General features: G+C 47.5%; 1 protein-coding gene across 4 annotated transcripts in view; it reads left to right on the top strand.

The window, feature by feature from the left end:
- MVB12B (multivesicular body subunit 12B) overlaps positions 1-17,926 on the top strand; it is a 179,530-nt gene that overhangs the window by 81,978 nt on the left and 79,626 nt on the right. For all 4 annotated transcript variants that reach the window (XM_024345885.3, XM_016961671.4, XM_024345886.3 and 1 more), the window contains exon 7: positions 13,037-13,131. In XM_024345885.3, coding sequence (XP_024201653.1) covers positions 13,037-13,131 — 95 coding nt within the window. The remainder of the gene's footprint in view (positions 1-13,036; positions 13,132-17,926) is intronic.

Genomic DNA, 17,926 nt, shown 5'->3' with positions numbered 1-17,926 from the left:
TGGTCATGTAGAATCACATGGTGTCTATGAAATGTTAGTAAAAGTCTTTTCAGATAGCAAAGGCGTACATTAAGGAAACGTAATCACCAAGCTGATGTATAGTTCTAAATGCTATCATTGAGCCTTGGCCATCTTGAAAGAAGAAAGAGAGTTCACATTTTTTTGTCCTGTTGCAAACATTCCCCTCCCCAAGGACACCTGTCCCGCAGCGCCCACCTTCTCGAGTCCTACTCTGCGGGGTTTGGATGGCCACCTTGTCACCTTGCCTCAAATCGGCCTTGTGGGACTGTTCCTTGAGCTTTGCTGCCCCCACCTCCACCATTCTGCTGAGCCCCTGGCCACAACGGCATCGTGACTTCCATTGTGGGGGGGGGCTCAGTAATGCATTTTGAACCCAAGAGTTAAATTTTAGAATGCTGATTGAAGAGGCCTGGGTTTTGGTTTTCCTTTGATTTAGCCACACGGTGCAGGTGATCCAAAATACAGCCTTGAAAACATTTTTGTGGGCCTTTGCGTGTTCTCTTTGTCATCACTTTTGGTGAGTAACTGTGTGTGTGTGTGTGTGTGTGTGTGTGTGTGTCCCTTGGGCCTTCTTTACACCACTCACAGGCAGTGTTACTTTGAGTGAGTTTTATCACTCTCTGAGCCTGTTTCTTCCTCTGTGAAATGGGGATAGAAATGCCTCCTTTGCAGGATTTGTCATGAGAATTAAATGGGGGGGGGGACACAGAAAGCACCACCCTGGTGCCCAGTGAGCACCCATGCATGCTGGCTTTCTGTGTCCAGGGTTCAATGCAGAACTTAGCCTAAGCATGAGCAGGGCATCCCCTTAGACCTTTCCTTTGCCACCATGTGGCTCCCGCCTGCTGCAGTTGCAACTCCAGTCACCAGCACCCCTCCAGCACCTCACAACATCAGAGACCGGGCACAGGCAACCTCCCCTGCGGAGCTGGGACTAGAATGGCTGTGTTCACAGGTGAGCAGCTGGGAAGGGGTTAAGATAGTAATTGTGTAAGTCTTCCAGGCTTTCTCCCAGTTCTGCGATAATTTGATGAAGAACTTCACCCTAATTAAATATTCAAATTAGGAATAAGTGTCAATATGGCTTCCCATTGCCTGGAATGATGATTAATTGTATTCAAAACTCTAGTGGCCCACTGTAATCTAAACCTAACCGTTGTTCTTGATTATTTCTGCACCACACTTGCCATGTTTTTGTTTTAAGATTTAAACTAGTAATTGATTTGCCATATGCCGTCAAGCTGCACGTACTTTATGCATTTAGGAACTTGGGGAGTTTGGAATTGTGATTTCCTTCCTCTTCCAGTGGCAGCTTTTTTTTCCCCTTGTCCAATGCACAGTGATTTGGTTTTGTGTGTGTGTGTGTGTGTGCACGCACGCACGCGCATGCATGCATGAGTGTGTGTGTTGCCCATGAGGAAAACCCATTCTACAGTCAGCCTGGTAGGTTGGAGTTGCATTGGTCGTGGCAAATGGGCTTCCTGAATGGAAAATGAACAGGTCTGTGTTTGCACTTACTTTGTGCCCTGTGTCATCTCAGTAAAGCAACATGGCATGGTGGAAAGAGCATGAACGCACATCCTAGCCCAGCCATTTTCTTCAGCTGTGTGACTTTGGGTGAGTTACTTAACCTCTCTGAACCACTTTTCCCCCACATATAGGGTACTACTTCCCTTGCTGGGTTGTTTACATTAGAGATGTGTATGAACATGAGGAATGGTGCAAGTGCCCAGTGAGTAGTAACTGCCATAGTCCTAAATAATTACAGGAGTGAAAATTCCAGGAACAAAGCCTTCACGCGGGCCTCCCTGGAAAGCCCCTCCCAGCCATGCAAGTCAAATCCCATTTCCTACCTCTCTGACTCCCGGAGCCTCCGTTGCCCATCCTTGGCTTTGTGACATCTCTTGGGCCACTGTCTAGACTCTTGAATTACTATTTCATTGCTCGGGCCTCTTCTCCCCAGCCACAGTCTTTTCTTTTTGCAGGTGGGACCATGGCTCCCATGTCCCTGGATACCTCCCAGGGCCTAACAGAGTGCCTGGCCTGTAGTAGACTCTCAACAGATGTTTGTTATTTTGGTTATTTCTTTTTTTTTTTTTTTTTTTTTTGAGATGGATTCTTACTCTGTCACCCAGGCTGGAGTGCAATGGCGTGATCTCTGCTTACTGCAACCTCCACCTCCCAGGTTCAAGCAATTCTCCTGCCTCAGCCTCCTGAGTAGCTGGGATTACAGGCACACGCCACCACGCCCGGCTAATTTTTATATTTTTTAGTAGAAACGGGGTTTCACCATGTTGTTCAGGCTGGTCTTGAACTCCTGACCTCGTGATCCACCCGCCTTGGCCTCCCAAAGTGCTGCGATTACAGGCATGAGCCACCACACCCAGTTATTTCTTTTTCATGCCACTGTTTTAAAATTGAAGCATATAACCATATTGTCCTTTATGGCCTATCTTTTGATATTCAGAGCTTTTACTTTGTGATATAGGAGATTTATGTTCGTGTTTCAGTTGACTTATGGATAAATTCCTAAAGGGGAAGATACACGTTTCATTTGGTTTCTTAAACTGTCTCGGTGCCAGGCAGTGCCTAGCACACAGTAGGAGCACAATAAAAAAAGTGCGCTGAGTCAGTCGCCACCCCAATTATAGCGGCCTTGTGTGCCTGTTGATACTGGTCCAGCTCCCCTGGGATAGGCCTGTGTTCACTGGGTAATACTTGGAATTAAGTTTTAGGTCTGGGCATAGAAGGTTTATAACATAGTGAATATAACTGTAGAGGAAATAGGTCTCTTTTAAGTTTTACAAAACCTTACTTGTCTTGGCTGGTGTCAATTACAAAACGAAACAAAAAAGAGACTCATCAGACCGTGACAAATGATAGTAAACTTTGCGCATGGTGGTTTCTCTCTGAGGTTGGCTCCAAAATCAATATGAAAGGAAAAATTACCACAACTGAAAATATTTTACAGCCTAGAGTGATTAAAACAACTGACTTTCTGTTTTAGCGGAACCAAGTTACAAGAAAGAATTACAATATCTCCTCACATCTCTGGGTCTTCACGGATCTCAATCGTAATTCAGAGCCTCACTTGGGAAACACAGGGGACTTGGAGCAGGAATCCTGGCTGTGAAGTCATTGAGGAGGATTCGAGTGTTAGTCAGGCCCTTCCAGCTGAAAATGATTCATTTTAATTACCTTCCAGGGTGATCCGATACCTGAGCATATGGTCTTTAAGAAATAAGGTTCCCCAAACTGTCAGCAAGTGTGGGCAATGGTCAGGGACCTCTTTCTGACACCGTTGACCAGCCTTGGAGAGCGGGTGCTCTAGAAGGTGCTTATTAAAATGCCAGCAGGTGCAGCAAAGGTCCCCTTCTCTGTGACTCCCGCACCCTGCTTGTGCCAGGTGTTTTATAAGAGCCTTTTTCTTCATTAAATGGCATTCATTAAGCACGTCCTTACACCTGGCACAGAAGCTGTGCGTCACAGATGACTTCTTCCCAGTGGTGTTTGCAGGAATAATGTGGAATTTCATTTAGCCATTTGCTGTGTTCTTCTTCCCCTTCCTATCTTAACTTGATTTTTATTGCTTTTCATATTTCTTCCGCTGCCCCCACAATCCATTCCTCTCCTTTGTACATGACCTCTGGTCTTTGTCCACCAGCAGACACATTATATAGAAAACAAGGTGTCCCTTCAGCACCAAGCACCACCACGCTGGATGCTTTCATACGTGTGTCTCTTCTACTCTCCCAACCACATTGAGAAGCGTTCCCCTAGTTTTTGCCATCTTTTTTTCTGATTAAAAGAAATAATTTCTCATCCAAAAAAATTAACACTTAAAAAATATGGAAGAGCAGTGGGGAGAATCCACACTCCCATCTTAGAGGCTTCTGTCGTCAATACCGTGAGCCTCTCCTGCCCCTCAGTCACCTCTAAGTTACTCCCTCCAGCCCTTTGCTGTACTGTAGCTTAGCTGTGTGTGCCCATGGAAAAAAGATTGTCTTATGGGATTGTTTATAATACATCATTCTGCAACTTTGTTTTTGCTTGGCTGGTTTTTTGGTTTTGTTTTACTTAACAGCCAGTCTTTGGGAGTTGGCCATTTCTACAGAAAAATCTCTGGCTCTCTTCATCTATTCGCTCTGTCCTACTTTAGTATTATATGAAAATTCCACATTTTATTAGCCTCCTCTTATTGATGGTCATTGGGCTGCTCCCAGTTCATTGCCATGACAAATGCTGCCCCAAGGCCCTGGTTCCTGTCCTTTCTTTCCACAGCTGAGATCATATTCCATACACAGATCCTGAGCATCTCACTCCAACCCTCTCCACAAAGCCTGTAAACATCATTTTATGTCTGCATAATATTCTGAGTCAGACATTGTAACATTATTTCCAGTTTTTGAGTAGACCGTCATAATTAAGAGCATGAATTGTGTAATTGGCCCCATCAGCATTCAAATCCAAGCTTCTGCATACTCTGTGTTCAAGTCCAAGCTGTATCCAGCAGAGAGGCAAGCTGTGGAGCCTCTCTGAGACACCTGTGGAGTGGGGGGGGGGGGGTCTCAGCAACTCGCCGTAGGATTGGGTTAGGGATCATAAGATGCATATGACAGGTACACGCTGTAAACAAGTCAACTGATGATATTTTTAAATTTTCTTAAATAGGTCATTTCCCACATTTCAGGTTCTTTCCTCAAATTTCAAAAAGGGAAGAATAAATGCTGGTCCTTTTGTCCCATTACTTCCCCTTTCTTAAGTATTAAATTCGAATCATCTGGAATGTATTATTAAGTGTTTCTCCTAGAGAAGGTGACATGAGTAATCTTCTGTTGTCTTCCTGCACAAAAGACAACTTGAAGTCATACAAAATTGCTGAATCACAACTATTTTCACCTTCAAAACTGGCTGCGTCGTCTTCCAGCATTTAGTATGGCAGAGGAAAAGTCTGAAGTCACCATCAGTATTTGCCAGGATGTATCCTCTTTTCATTGCATTTTCTGGAATCCTGTGAACCCCATTGGTTGTGTGTGTGTGTGTGTGTGTGTGTGTGTGTGTGGTGTGTGTGTGTGTATAAGGGTTGGGAGATCAAAGTGGCAGCTGACTGACTATGAGTGCGCCTCTGCCTTGCTAGTCACCACTCTCTCGACGCTGCCCTTTGACAGTCTGGGAGGACAGCAGGCACTGCAGCTGCCTGGGCAGAACCGTCTTCATTATATGTGGCCACTGGGTCCACAAGATTAATGGTAACATTTTAAAAATTCACACAGACCTGGAATCAGCACTAGAAAATACAGATTTAAATTAACAAGGAAAAAGCAGAATCCCATCAAAGGAAATAAATCGTGCTGGCAACTATTGTCTCATAATAAAATATATTCTATAACTGAAGGGCTTTTATATGGAGCTGTCTGCAGCTTAGTGGCCATGTTAATTGAATAAGGTGCCTAAGACTGACTTGGGGGAGAAAATGAAATTCCCCTCAGCATGTATTTAGCTGGAGCCGTCATCGCTGGCAGTGTGTGCTTGCTGACCTGTTTGTTACAGAACAGCCAATCCCTCCTGCAGAGAGACGTGATGGCCACCAGAAGCAGCAGGGTGAGCCCTGTCTCCTCCGGGCAGTTCTGTGGGCAGGGGGAAGGGGAGGAGAGCTTGGTAACACTCCCCGAGGATTTAGGGACTGTTCCAGTTACAATTCTCCAGTGACCAAACAGATTTTGGAATAATAATCCATCCTTTGAGTCAAGTGGCAGAAATGGTTGTCCTCTGATGGACAGCCCTTGCTCCAGGGGTCCAAGACCTACTGGGGAAGGTGACAGAAGGCCTTCACCTCCTGGCACTATCCTAAGTAGAGACAGTTTCTCGAGCCTTTGAGTCTCCTTCTCCTTAGTCTGCTGGGGAGCTTTATGAACTCTCCTAAAATCTAAACTCATGGATCTGCCTACAGAGTGGTCAACTTCGGGCCCACTAAAATGACTCCACTGAAACTGCTGTCCATAAGTGCACCAGCCACCATCATTCTCGTGGACCTCTCAGGTTTTTTTTTTTAATTTTTAATCTATTTATTTATTTTGAGACTGGATTATAAAACTGGCTAATTTTTGTTTGTTTGTTTGTTTGTTTTTTGGTAGAGACGGGGTTTCACCATGATGCCCAGGCTGGTCTCAAACTCCTGGGTTCAAGTGACCCACTCGCCTCGGCCTCCCAAAGTCCTGGGATTACAGGCATGAGCCCCCACTCCCAGCCGGCCTCTCGGTTTTGTTTGATGCTGTCGAGTACCTACTCATTCTTATAACTCCCTTGGCTGGGAGCTGCAGAAGAGGTGAGTGTCCAATGCCAGTGGCCTAGTGCGGCTCCTCATCTCTTGCTTCCTCCCTCCTCCAGGTACAGGGTCGTGATCGGGGCCTTCCTTCAGTCTCTCCTTAGACAATTCAACCTGTTTATTCTCATGAACCAGAGGCCTTTGTATGGGAAAGAAGCCAAAGAGTATTGGGTTAACTGACCATGATTCCAAGCATAAAAATAAGGACTTTCTGTCTATGGATGCCAGTCCATAGACACTGGATGCTGTGGTCATAGGCATAGGCACTGACCAATAAAGAGTCTTCTAAAATATTTTAAAAGACAGCCAAATATTTCATGAAACAGTGGTACCACAATTTTTTAACCAGTCCTCCATTATTTGATTGTTCATCTGATTCTAGTTTTTGGCTTTATAAGTAGTGCCGTGATGAATTTATTGTTTACATAAAAATATCGTGAATCAGAAATAGTTGCATTTTCCAAGCCATTAACCAACCCAGTCGTGGGGATGAGAAGGAGAGAAGAGACAAGGCTTCCTGGAAGTTTCCCGAAACTATCCCTAATTATAAGTCAGAATCAGATCAACAAGTAGTAGGTAATCTTAGAGGATTTTCCCTAATATTTGTTAAGCGCTCACTGTGTACTGGGCATTGTTCTCGCCCCTGGGGATGTGGTGGGAAGAAAAGGCGTGGTGGAGATCATGTTCTGGTGACATGAAAACAAGTCAGACAGCCCGATGAGTGGGAAGGGCGCCACAGGGAGGAGGCAGGTGTTATAAGAGTGTGGCAGGGTGCCTCCTCAGAAGGGTGGCCTGACTGGGGAGGGAAGCCAGCCGCTGAGATCTGGGGACAGTGGCAAGTGCAAAGGCCCTGAGGCAGGAACAAGAGCAGGGGCTGGAGGAACAAAAGCGGCTACTGAGGTTGGCAGACGTGAATGCAGGGAGGGTGGACAAGACGTGGTCAGAGAGGAGGGATGGGCCAGAGCTGGCAGCACCTGTCAGCCGTGGGCGGGTTTGGATTTCATCCTGATGCAGAGGAAAGGCCCCGTGGGTTCTGCTGTGGTGCTGCATGGAGGCCCTCATGAGCCAGACTCTACAATAATGCCGGGGTGGCAAGAATGGGGAGAGTGGGAGTAGGATTGAAGCTCGCGTACTTGCATGTGCTCACGCATGCCTGGTTGTGTGCTGTCAACCCTGCCTGCATGGTGGCCCTCTGTGCCCTGGGAGGCAACACACCCCTGCCAAAGGCCATGTGGCTCCCTGGTGCTGGCGCTGGGATTTGGACCCACATCCAGCAGACTCGGGGGCACTGCCCTCAACCACTACAACTGGTTTGCCTCCCTGGGTGTGCGATCGGGCCATTGGTCATCCAGCTCTGTATAGTTCACTGTAACCTGTCGGGATCACTGAGCTAGTGAGCGGCAGAGATGTCATGTCCCTGGCATCACTGATTTCAAAAGGGCCTTCAGGAGGGACCCTGTGGCCCTGATTGAGTAGTCTCATTTTATATACCCGATAGTGAAGCTGAATCGGGGTAACTCTAACATAGCGATAACCACCTCCGGAGGACACATGGACTGACCTCTTCATTAATACCTAGCTTTCCCTTCATCAACTTTACCTCTCAGGGCCTCAGTTTCCTATTCTGTTAAATGAGAATAATTACTCCTATCTAAAAAGGTTGTTGAGGGGATGAGGCCGGGTGATATATTGAGGACCCCCAGCCCAGGTCCTGGCAGGTGGGGCTCCACCCCACGCTGGGGAACTGGAATCTTATCTCGCCAGAGACCCAGCTGATGGCAGAGCCTTCGTCCTTGTCTCTCACTTTCAGGCTAATCTGACACCAAAGCACCCCTGGGCCACTTCTCCTTCAGCAGGTGACTTGTCCTGTTTAACCACAGGTAATCTGTCCCTGGGGCCCAAACTGTTCATTCTCATTAATGGGAAGCCTTGATGTGCCTTTCTGTCCTGTCCCCATGTCCCCTGCTTCCTGTGTCCAGGAATAGTGGAAGCAGAAATGCAGGGGAAGCTATTTGCCGTGTAGGGAGGAGCCCTTCTCCCTAAAGCTTTCTTTGCCCAGGGGGCCTTCTCACCTGCTGCTCTCTGACTGCCGTCCCTTACCCACTCTTGCATCAGCTACTTTAGCTGGAGTATTCAGTAACCTGATTTCAATTCAGCACATCCCTACTGAGCAGTTATTCTGCAGAAAATACAGTCAGCCTGTGACTTGAATCCTCTTTTAATTTCACATTTGCTGCATCAGGCACACATTGTCTATCATATGTGAACAGAAACCTTCTTTTTTTCCCCTCTTGTAAATTCCTGGTTGCTGCTGCTGCTGATTTCTTCTTACCCATACCTGGTTTCCTCCATAATGGAGAGAGGTGAGATTCAGGGTATAAAACAGAGACCCCTGGAGTCTAATTGGGAAAATACACACAGGGAGAAATGAAATGATAGAGACTAACAGCAGTTCATGTCAAAAAAGAAACCCAGGGGTTTTAGTGAGCCAACTACAACACTTGATTTGGTCAACAAATGGTCAGTAATTGTCTACCCTGTGACAAAAAATTGTCCCAGAAAATGAAGTACAAAATTGATGATATTTGGCCCTGCTCTTGAGGAGGTCACAATCACATTAGGGGACAGGTTTATATCAGATGACCAAAGTGTACTGTGATACCTGGAGTGGGATGAGAGAAGACACTCAGGCATCCAATCCAGTCTGGGGCAAGCCCAGGAAAGGTTTTTCCAAAGAGGGGATGGTTGGGTGGGATCTTGAAGTATGAATAGGAGTTTGGAGAGTCGGTAAGGAAGAATGGAGATTCCTAGGAAGAGGGAGTGGCATGGATAAAGAATCAGGCCTAGGCATGAGAAAAACAAGGCCTGTTCAGAGATTAACAAGACTTCCACTCTTCCTGGAGGAGAGGGGAAGTAAGTAGTGGCAAGAGGCAGAATCTGGAAGGTGGGCTGGTGTGCCGGGGATGTGTAAGTGTACGGAGTGAGAAGACAGCTAAGCCAGCACCCTTGCAAACAGCAAGCTTGCAGAGGTTGGAGACGAAGTGGGAGTTGGCGGGGTGGGGGATGGTGGGCAGAAAGAATCATCTCCAACGAGAGAAGAGAACCTGGGGCGGGGGTTGAGTTGCAGGGCAAGCCAGGCAAAATCTGAGGCCCCGAGGGACAAGAAAGTTTGGTCCCGGACATCAGTATTGCATGGAGCAGCTGAAGAGCCGGGCCCCTTGATTTCTGTGTTGTTCATATACTTTTTTGTGGTTGTTAGTGCTCATATATTTCTTTTAAGTCCTAAATTTCCCCAAAACTGTCCATTTAGAGGGTCTGTGGCAAGTCATGTCGACAGGAATGAAGTCTCTGCACAAAGTAGTGAATAATTGTAGGCTCATGATCATTTGCTGCTACCATTTCCATCCACATTGGCGCCTTAGTTTTATTTCCTCACTCTCCCATAGACGGGCAAGCTTTTGAAATTGTAAATTGGATGTTGGCACATTTCTGCTTAAAAATCATTCCAGAGAAAGGCAGAACCCATGCTGGGCTCCACGTGGCCTGGCCCCACCATCTTCCTAGCCTTCTAGGCGTGGCCACCCTGGCTTCCTCCTAAATCTGGAGGAGGTCAGACTCCCCACAGAGCCTCGAGTGCTCACCCCTCCTCCCTGCTGCATCTCTCTGATTTCTGCCTATCTTCAGTTCCCACCTCAATGTCCCTTCCTCCAGGGAGCCTTCTCCTACCCTGCCCTTCATAGCACTTGAGTCTTCCCGCCTTCCATAGGAAATAATCACACTTGTAAGCAAGTGTTCAGGTAACTTTATGGATATTTTCGTGTCCCCCTGCTTGTCCTGCCACCACTGAGTCCCCCACAGATCTGTGTTGATGCATATTTGACCACCCAACAGCTCGGCTGGCCCCATTTTCTCCTCTGCCTCCTGACTGGCCTCTTTGCCATCATCCATGTCCACCTGGCTCCCAAAGTTCTGCTAATGCTCCTGCCTCCTCTGTGAGCCTCCCTGAATGCTTCTAGCCCCTGGAGTGTTTACCGCACTGCACAGATTGCTCTGCATCCTTAGTTAGGTTGCGTGCACCTTTTTAGGGCTTTGGAGGCTTAGAAATTTTAGTCTGGCAGCCATGAAGCAAAATACTTCCCTGGCTCCTGGAAATTCCCTCATTGGTATAGTGAGTACAGTTATAGCACCTACCCTAGATCCTTTTAGTCACACACACAAAGCCCTGTGCTCAGAAGGGCCCCACCATGGGTTTAATGCTCTGCTGTTGCCATCTTGAAATTCTTGATAGCATTTGAATAAGGACCCCATGTTTTCAACACGCACTGGGCCGCGCGTATTGTGTAGCTGCTCCCATACCTGCCTCGAGGGGCGTTGTGAGGAGCCATAGGAGGATGTTTGACACCTGCATTCCCAGGGCTGGCACCTGGTGGCACTCTCAGCAGGGTCACCTGTCATCATTTTAGTTCTGCTCAACCACAACCACAGTCGATAATTCACTCTTCTGTTTGCTCAGCTTCATTGACTAAGTGCTGTGGTCAGAGACATTGATCAACTGCTGAAAACCCTTCTGCAGCTGCTCCTCACCTTCGCAGGGTTCCCAGACCTGGCCAGTCTTCAGATTCACCGCTGGAGCTTGTTAAAAATAGATTTCTGGGCTGCACCCGGCCAGGCCCACTGACTCAGACTCCCCAGGGTCAGGGCCTGTGAGTCTGTGTTGTAGCAAGTTCCCAGGTGACTGACACCTTCATTAATGCCATGATGGGAGTTTAGGAACCTCCATCCTAGGAGTTTGAACCCAAGCCTCTTGTAATGGTGTTTGGCGCCCTTTCCATCTGGCCCTGCCTGCATTTCTAGCTCTGCTTCCGACGTGTGCCCTAACCCTATGGGGAAGTGCTGGCTCTCTCTGACTCCCTGGTGGGTGCCTTTCACTCCCATAACACTTTGAGGGGTCCTGAAGCCCCGTTCCCTTTAACAGAATATATTGTTCCTTCTTTTCATGCTTACCAGCACTCAGTTTTTCTTGTTCTCCGAGCACATGTCACGTTGCACTGTGATTTGTTTCTGCTTTATTCCCTGCAGCCTGAGCTGAGGGAGCTCACCTCTGTACCCTTAGTTAGCAGCAGTAACAAAGAATATTCCGGTTCCCTCCATGCACGCCAGTGCACCCGGTGGACACACTTACAGTGCATGTGTCTGCTGGTTCCCCGAAGCCCTGAGCATACAGTTGGTGCTTGATTCAGCCTGGCTGGGCTGTGGCTGAGTGTCCGCCATGAGCTATCACTCTGTGGCTGGCAGACCCAATACCTTCACAGCCCTTGGTGCTCATCTTGCCCCTGGAAGGCTCCTTCCGGTTCCAGCTCAATCCTGGAGCTGTGGGAACATCCCCTCCCTGGAGAGCCTTTCCTCCCAGGAGTCTTTTTTTTTTTTTTTTTGAGGCAGAGTTTTGCTCTGTTGCCCATGCTAGAGTGCAATGGCATGATCTCAGCTCACTGCAACCTCCGCCTCCCAGGTTCAAGCGATTCTCCCACCTCAGCTTCCCAAGTAGCTGGGATTAGTAGAGACAGGGTTTCACCATGTTGGCCAGACTGGTGTCAAACCCCCAACCTCAGGTGATCTACCCACCTCGGCCTCCCAGAGTGCTGGGATTACAAGCGTGAGCCACCGCGCCCGGCCCTCCCAGGAGTGTTTATGCACAGCAGTCATTCTAGAAGGTCACACATGTGCTGTGTGAAAAAGGCACCTAGTAATTGACCACTTACTTTATGTGATAAGTGTTTCCTCCACCAGTCTCTTCCATTTCGGAAATGTCCGGGTATGGCCACAGGTTAGGCTCCTGAGCTATTGCAACACAGCCCCCAGTTGTCCCACCAAGAGGTTTTGTTGTTGTTTTTTTCCCCTAGTCCTGTTGGGTTTTAAATATTTTCCTATTCGCTTAATTTTTCTTTTCAGCATTCACTACAGGCAGCTGGTGACCATGCCAAATGGATTGTTTACTTTTGACTAAATGCTCACTTAGGCTGAGTGTTCTTTGTGAGCTTGAATGACTCACACCTGAGCCATCAAAGACTGTGCTGTATCTGTCTGGAAGGTGCTTTCCTGAGCACCTACTGTGTGCGCTGCCTGAGGGGGAACACACAGACATAGCAGTTGAGAGCGATGTGCCATCCTGATTTTCAGAGGTCATTAGTCTCCTGGACTCATATGGCAATAATAATTCCCAACACCTTTATTTACAAAGCGCTTCATGTGCAGTGATCCTCAGCAGCCCTGCGGTGTAGGAATGGAAGCATTTGCATGGCTCCTGGAATAAACCAAGGCTGGTGTTCAGCGCCTGGGTTGTTACGGTCCTGCTGGTGCATTTTGCCCGGTGGGCAGAGATCTGGGTCAAACTGCCACCCCGTAGAGTCCCTTGGACCTGCTGTAAGGCTTGGGACACACTTTCTTCCTCTTAGATGTCCTTTCTAATATGGAAAAAAAAGGTGGCTGCTGATGTCTAGAAACTTCCAAATTCCTTGAGAGGACTTGAGCCCAGTGGAGGAGTTATGCTTGATTGAGAAGGAGGCGCTGGCCAGAAGCACCTGCTCTGCCCGCTGATCTGTGCTGCATTTCAGCTGTTGATGGCGTCAGTGCTTCCTGAGTCTTGGGGAATGCTCCTTGTAACCTCCTTTCTCTCGTCCTTCTCTTCCTCAGGCACATCTCCCTAACACTTCCTGCCACCTTCCGAGGCAGGAACAGCACCCGGACGGACTACGAGTACCAGCACTCCAATTTGTATGCCATATCAGGTATGTGGAGCCACTGCTGCAGGCCAGCTACAGAGTCTGTGTCCCGGGCGCCGCCTCCTTCCACACGTTCTCTGTCTTCTCGTGGGATCTGTCTGCCTTACCTCTCTTTTCTTCCCTGCAGGGGACCTGTTCCCTGCAGGAACCAGGCCTTCCCTTTCCTTTGTGTCGCCACAGCACTTAGAGAAGGGCCAAATACTCAGCATGTTTTGAAACTAATGATGAAAAACAATGTGTGGATTTCACAGGGTTGAAGGGAGGTTTCCAGAGAATACTCGCCACATTGTTCACCTGCCAGACCCGGGCAGGCTTCCCACGAGGCCTCGGGAGCAGCGCCGAGCTGAGCCCTGGTCGGCTCACCCTCCCATATCCAAGTCTGTCCTCACCTCTCATTTCTCACAGCTGGGTTTGTGGCCAGCGGGTGCACTGGCGGTCTCCCCTCACACCCCTGGAGCATGAGTCTGTGGTTTCTGAACTCGGCCTTGAAATTGATAGTGTTACCTTGGCAGGAACTTCATCAGTCCTAGTTTTCCTTTTCACCTTCACCCAGGGAGGGGAAAACTTACAAGCCTTATTACAGAATTGAGATTCATTAGGTGCTTGGCGGCGCAGGTGACTTGCTAAGAGCCGAGGAAACCCACAAACTCGCCTCCGATTATCCTGGGCCGCCAGTGAGGGGTGTTTGTGTATAAGGGGAAAGTGGCAAATCGGTGCCACTTACCAGCACACACCCTTAATGGTGAGTGACATTTTGAACACAGGAACATGGCATTCATTCATGTACCATAATGAATCGGTTATTTAAAAGGTAATCTTTTTTCTAAAAATTGCAACTACAGGTTACTAAATAGATGAAATAGAACAATGGCATAATTCTTGTCAGTATTAGTTTTTCTCGTTATGATCACTCCCTAATAGGTTTGGAAGTATAAGCAAAAGCCAGTTGTTCCATTTCTGGGTGACATTCCTGCTGAGAAGAGGAGGAGCAGGGATGTTCTTAAGCCCCCATCCCTGGCTCCACTGCAGGAGCCAGGCTCTCCAAGGGGAGAGGGAACGTGTTTGTCTAAGAACAGCATCTCCAGGGAGAATTTCTTTTGTGCTGTGGCTATTTCAGCAGAGTCGACAAGGAGCATAACAAGTGTGGAAAGATGACCTATTTTGTAGAAAAGCTGAGTATTTCCCCAGATGCTTAGTGGCATAGAGGTGCAGAACAGGCCTGTGGAATCCAGCAGGGCGCCCCCATTCAGAATGCACACAAGGGAAGCTCCATCAAAACAGATGACTTTTTTTCTGCAGCTCGCAAATCTTTTTCCAGCCACAGCGTTTGGCTACACCCACTTTACCTGTGTTCTCTGATGGCTTTCCCAGCTGTTGGCGTTTCTGCAGGAAAGAGCCACAGAGTGAAATCTCCTATGGTTTGGCAGGAACACTGCTGTCTGCCTCTGGACCGCTGCTTCCTCGCCCCGCAGCTTTGATGAGGTGTTGTCTGGGTTCATTTCAGCTGTTAGTTTAGCAATACCAAGGTAACAGCCTCAAGACACAGGGGAAGCCATTCAGAAACTTCCTGTTACATTTATGTAAGTGGCAGTCAATTGGATTTTATCTTCCAAACAGAGGTAGTTGAGGCTACAGCCCACGGCAGCAGGCAATTTCAGGCCTCCTCAGTGGCTGCAAGCACCAAATTGCTCTGCCAGGGTCCAGGACCGCTTTGTTGTGTTGCTGCCAGAAATACCCTGCAGGACCTGCTGGTTCCATAAGGCCTGCAAGCTCAGCACTGGGCAACTATGGTACAACTGGGAAGGCTGCCCGCCCACCCACTGGCAGCCTGCCTGCGAGTCATTCTGGCTAGAAGGGAGCAGAGACCACCTCCCTTACCCCCATATGAACAGTATTTGGCACTGAGTGGCCTATCTCAGTTTGGTATTGTGAAGTTAGGGTTTCCAATGGTTTCTTCCAAAAACAGTTAAGGCAAAGTGTGCCCCAGGCCCTAGCCCTTGCCCAGTACCCATGCCTTGATAGCTGGAGTTCTGCTGATAATGAAATGAATCATCAAACCGTTCTGCCTCTGAACTGGCCCTGGCACAGGTTCACTGCAGACTTCAGGAGCTGAGCCTTTGGTGCAGACTCCTGGCGGGCTCTGTGTCCCTCCTGAAGACATTCGATTACTGCTCCCTTAGTGTTCCATCCCTTCCTAAGATAAGTAGGTTTCAAAACAGTGTAATTAGAAATTTGAAAAACAGCCCACACTTAATGTGTATGTATGGTTGTTAAAGTATATTAACTTTTAAATGTTTTCTCAGTGGCATACCTGCTAGTAGATTCCTTTTCCTGTATCTTTCACTAAGACAGTTGGCTCCCATCATGCCTGCTAAGGGTGAGACGTGGCACAGAGTTGCAAGAGACACGAGTGGAGACGATATGTAGTGCCATCCCTGGCACAAAGCAGTGCTCATGATGTGGTCAAGGAAGGAAGGAAGAGACGAAGGGAATCATTTAGCCTCCTGTCTGCCTTGCACAGGAGTACCCTCCCAAAACCCTGGGCCAGGTAGTCATCCTGATTTTGCTGCTTGAATGCCTGTGGTGTCTGGGACCACCACCTCCTACCAGCCCACCCATCCCTGTGAGATCCTTCCTCGTTAAGCAGGGCTCTGTCTTCCTGTTCTTTCACATCCACTCAGCAATTTGAGACACTGTGCATTCTGCCGACCAAAATTTGCCAGCTGTTCTACACAGTCCAGTCGTATCTCTCTCTTGCCCACAGAAGTGGGGTGAGGCGCTCTAACTCAGTGCTGAAATCCTGAGATGCCTGTGGCCTGCGCTCTGCTCTCTTGTACCCTAATCCAAACGGCCACAAAGCCAGCATCCATCCTCACACTTGTCCTAGCAGTATCTCCTAGAAAATACAGATGTGCAAAAAGATTTATCCACAAGGATAAGCACCGCCACTTCTCAAAAATAATACTTCAAGACAGGGGTGGGAGGTGGATAGATCTTAAATGCCCCAAACAAAGACGAATGCTTAAATTACAAAACATCCATACAGTAACCTTAACTTTTCAGCCATCTAGAAGTGATGACTTAGGTTAAAAGATGTATGTGAATATTGTTAAGTGGAAAGAAAAACAGGTAACAAGTCAGAATATGCAGTGATCTCATTTTAACAATTACGTCTAAGCTGGGAGTGGTGGTGCATGCCTGGAGTCCCAACTGCTCGGGAGACTGAGGAGGGAAGATCCCTTGAGGCCAGGAGTTCGAGGCTATAATGTGCTATTATGATGGCCTTTGGAAATAGCCGTGCACTCCTGCCTGGGGAACATGGATCTTGTCTCTTTAAAAAAATTAATTTTTTAAAATTAACAAAAAATACATCTAAAGGTCTGGAAAGGTCCACACCTAAGTGTTTATGGTGGTTTTCTTGGGACTTTCATCTTTTTTTGGCCTCTCTGCAGTTACTCATTTTCCATAATAGCACGTGTTGCTTTTGTAGTAAGAAAAAATACACACCTGATGTGAGTGTGGCATGTCCTTGGTAAACCCTGCCGGCCTGCAGGATCACCATTTTCTCCTGAGCACTCATGAGTCTATGCTTTCAAAGTTTACTGCAGAGCACTTCCAGACCACAGATCAATAATTTTCTTATTGTCCCTTTTAGAAAATATGATTTTTTTTTCCCTGTTATGCAGTCCCCTGAAATCACCTGTTCACTCGAGTTCCTCAGAGATCACTGTCTGTAATTCCAGCACCATCCTTTATGTCCTGCTGGCCCTCTGGATGTGGACTGGGCAGGCAAGCAGCCGGCTGCTCCAGCCACCTCCCTGCCTTCCTTGCTCTTCACGTCCCCCATCATTGTGTCACTCTGTAGGGTTTTGAAGATGGTTTTCCCTAAAAGGATAAAATGATGGTCGCTTGGCTTGGCTCACTCTGTTACCCATCTGGGTTAGGGTCAGCAAACTAAAGCCCATGGCCCAATCCCATCCACGGCCTGTTTTGTATGACCTGCAAGCCAAGGATGGTTTTAATATTTTTAAGTAGTTGGACAAAAATAAAAAGAGTAATATTTAGGGACATGTGAAAATTATATGAAAATCTTTAGTGTTTGTAAATAAAGTTTTATTGCAACACAGCTATGCCCAGTCCTTTACAAATGGTCCATAGCTGCTTCACATTCCAATGGCAGAGTTAGGTGTGTGCAGGCAACGCCAGATGGCCAAGAAATCCTAAATATTTACTCTCTGGCCTTTTACAGAAAACATTTGCCAACCCCTGGTTAGGGTCATCACTCCTAAGCCATGGGTGCTATTCATCCTTACTCTTTCTAGCTGTAAACAAAATATTTCAAAACAACCTTTTTTGATAGTTCTTACCTTGCTGACTGTAGCTTTCCTGGTGCTGGTCTTACTGGTGTGACCCCTGTAGCTTTGTGCCTTTGGTTTTTCGAACATGCCTTTAAGATCTTACCTCTTTGGAGGGCCCTCTTCCGGGTCATGTTGATTTCTCTAGGTTCTACTCCAACCCCACCCCTGAGTTTCCTGGTCAGGACTCTTAGTGGCTGTTACTTTTCTTAAGAACATCTTACCTTTCCTGAAAAGTCTTCTATTTTAGTCCCAAATGGTGGCACCCTACCTTTTTTTTTCTTGGAATTTTTTATATGTTTAGATATCTGCCCATTCACTCATTTCTCTTTCATCTATTCCAAAAGGATTTAAGGTAGCTCCAAAAATACATACGGCCAAATGAAAATGGAAGTGAGGAAACACAAGTTAATGGAAATAGGATAGAAAGTAGGTGCGGCTGTGTG

Source organism: Pan troglodytes, chromosome 11, assembly GCF_028858775.2.
Source record: "Pan troglodytes isolate AG18354 chromosome 11, NHGRI_mPanTro3-v2.0_pri, whole genome shotgun sequence".
Taxonomy (NCBI): Eukaryota; Metazoa; Chordata; class Mammalia; order Primates; family Hominidae; genus Pan; species Pan troglodytes.
Note: the sequence above shows the minus strand (reverse complement) of the source record. Positions and strands in the feature narration are given on the sequence as shown.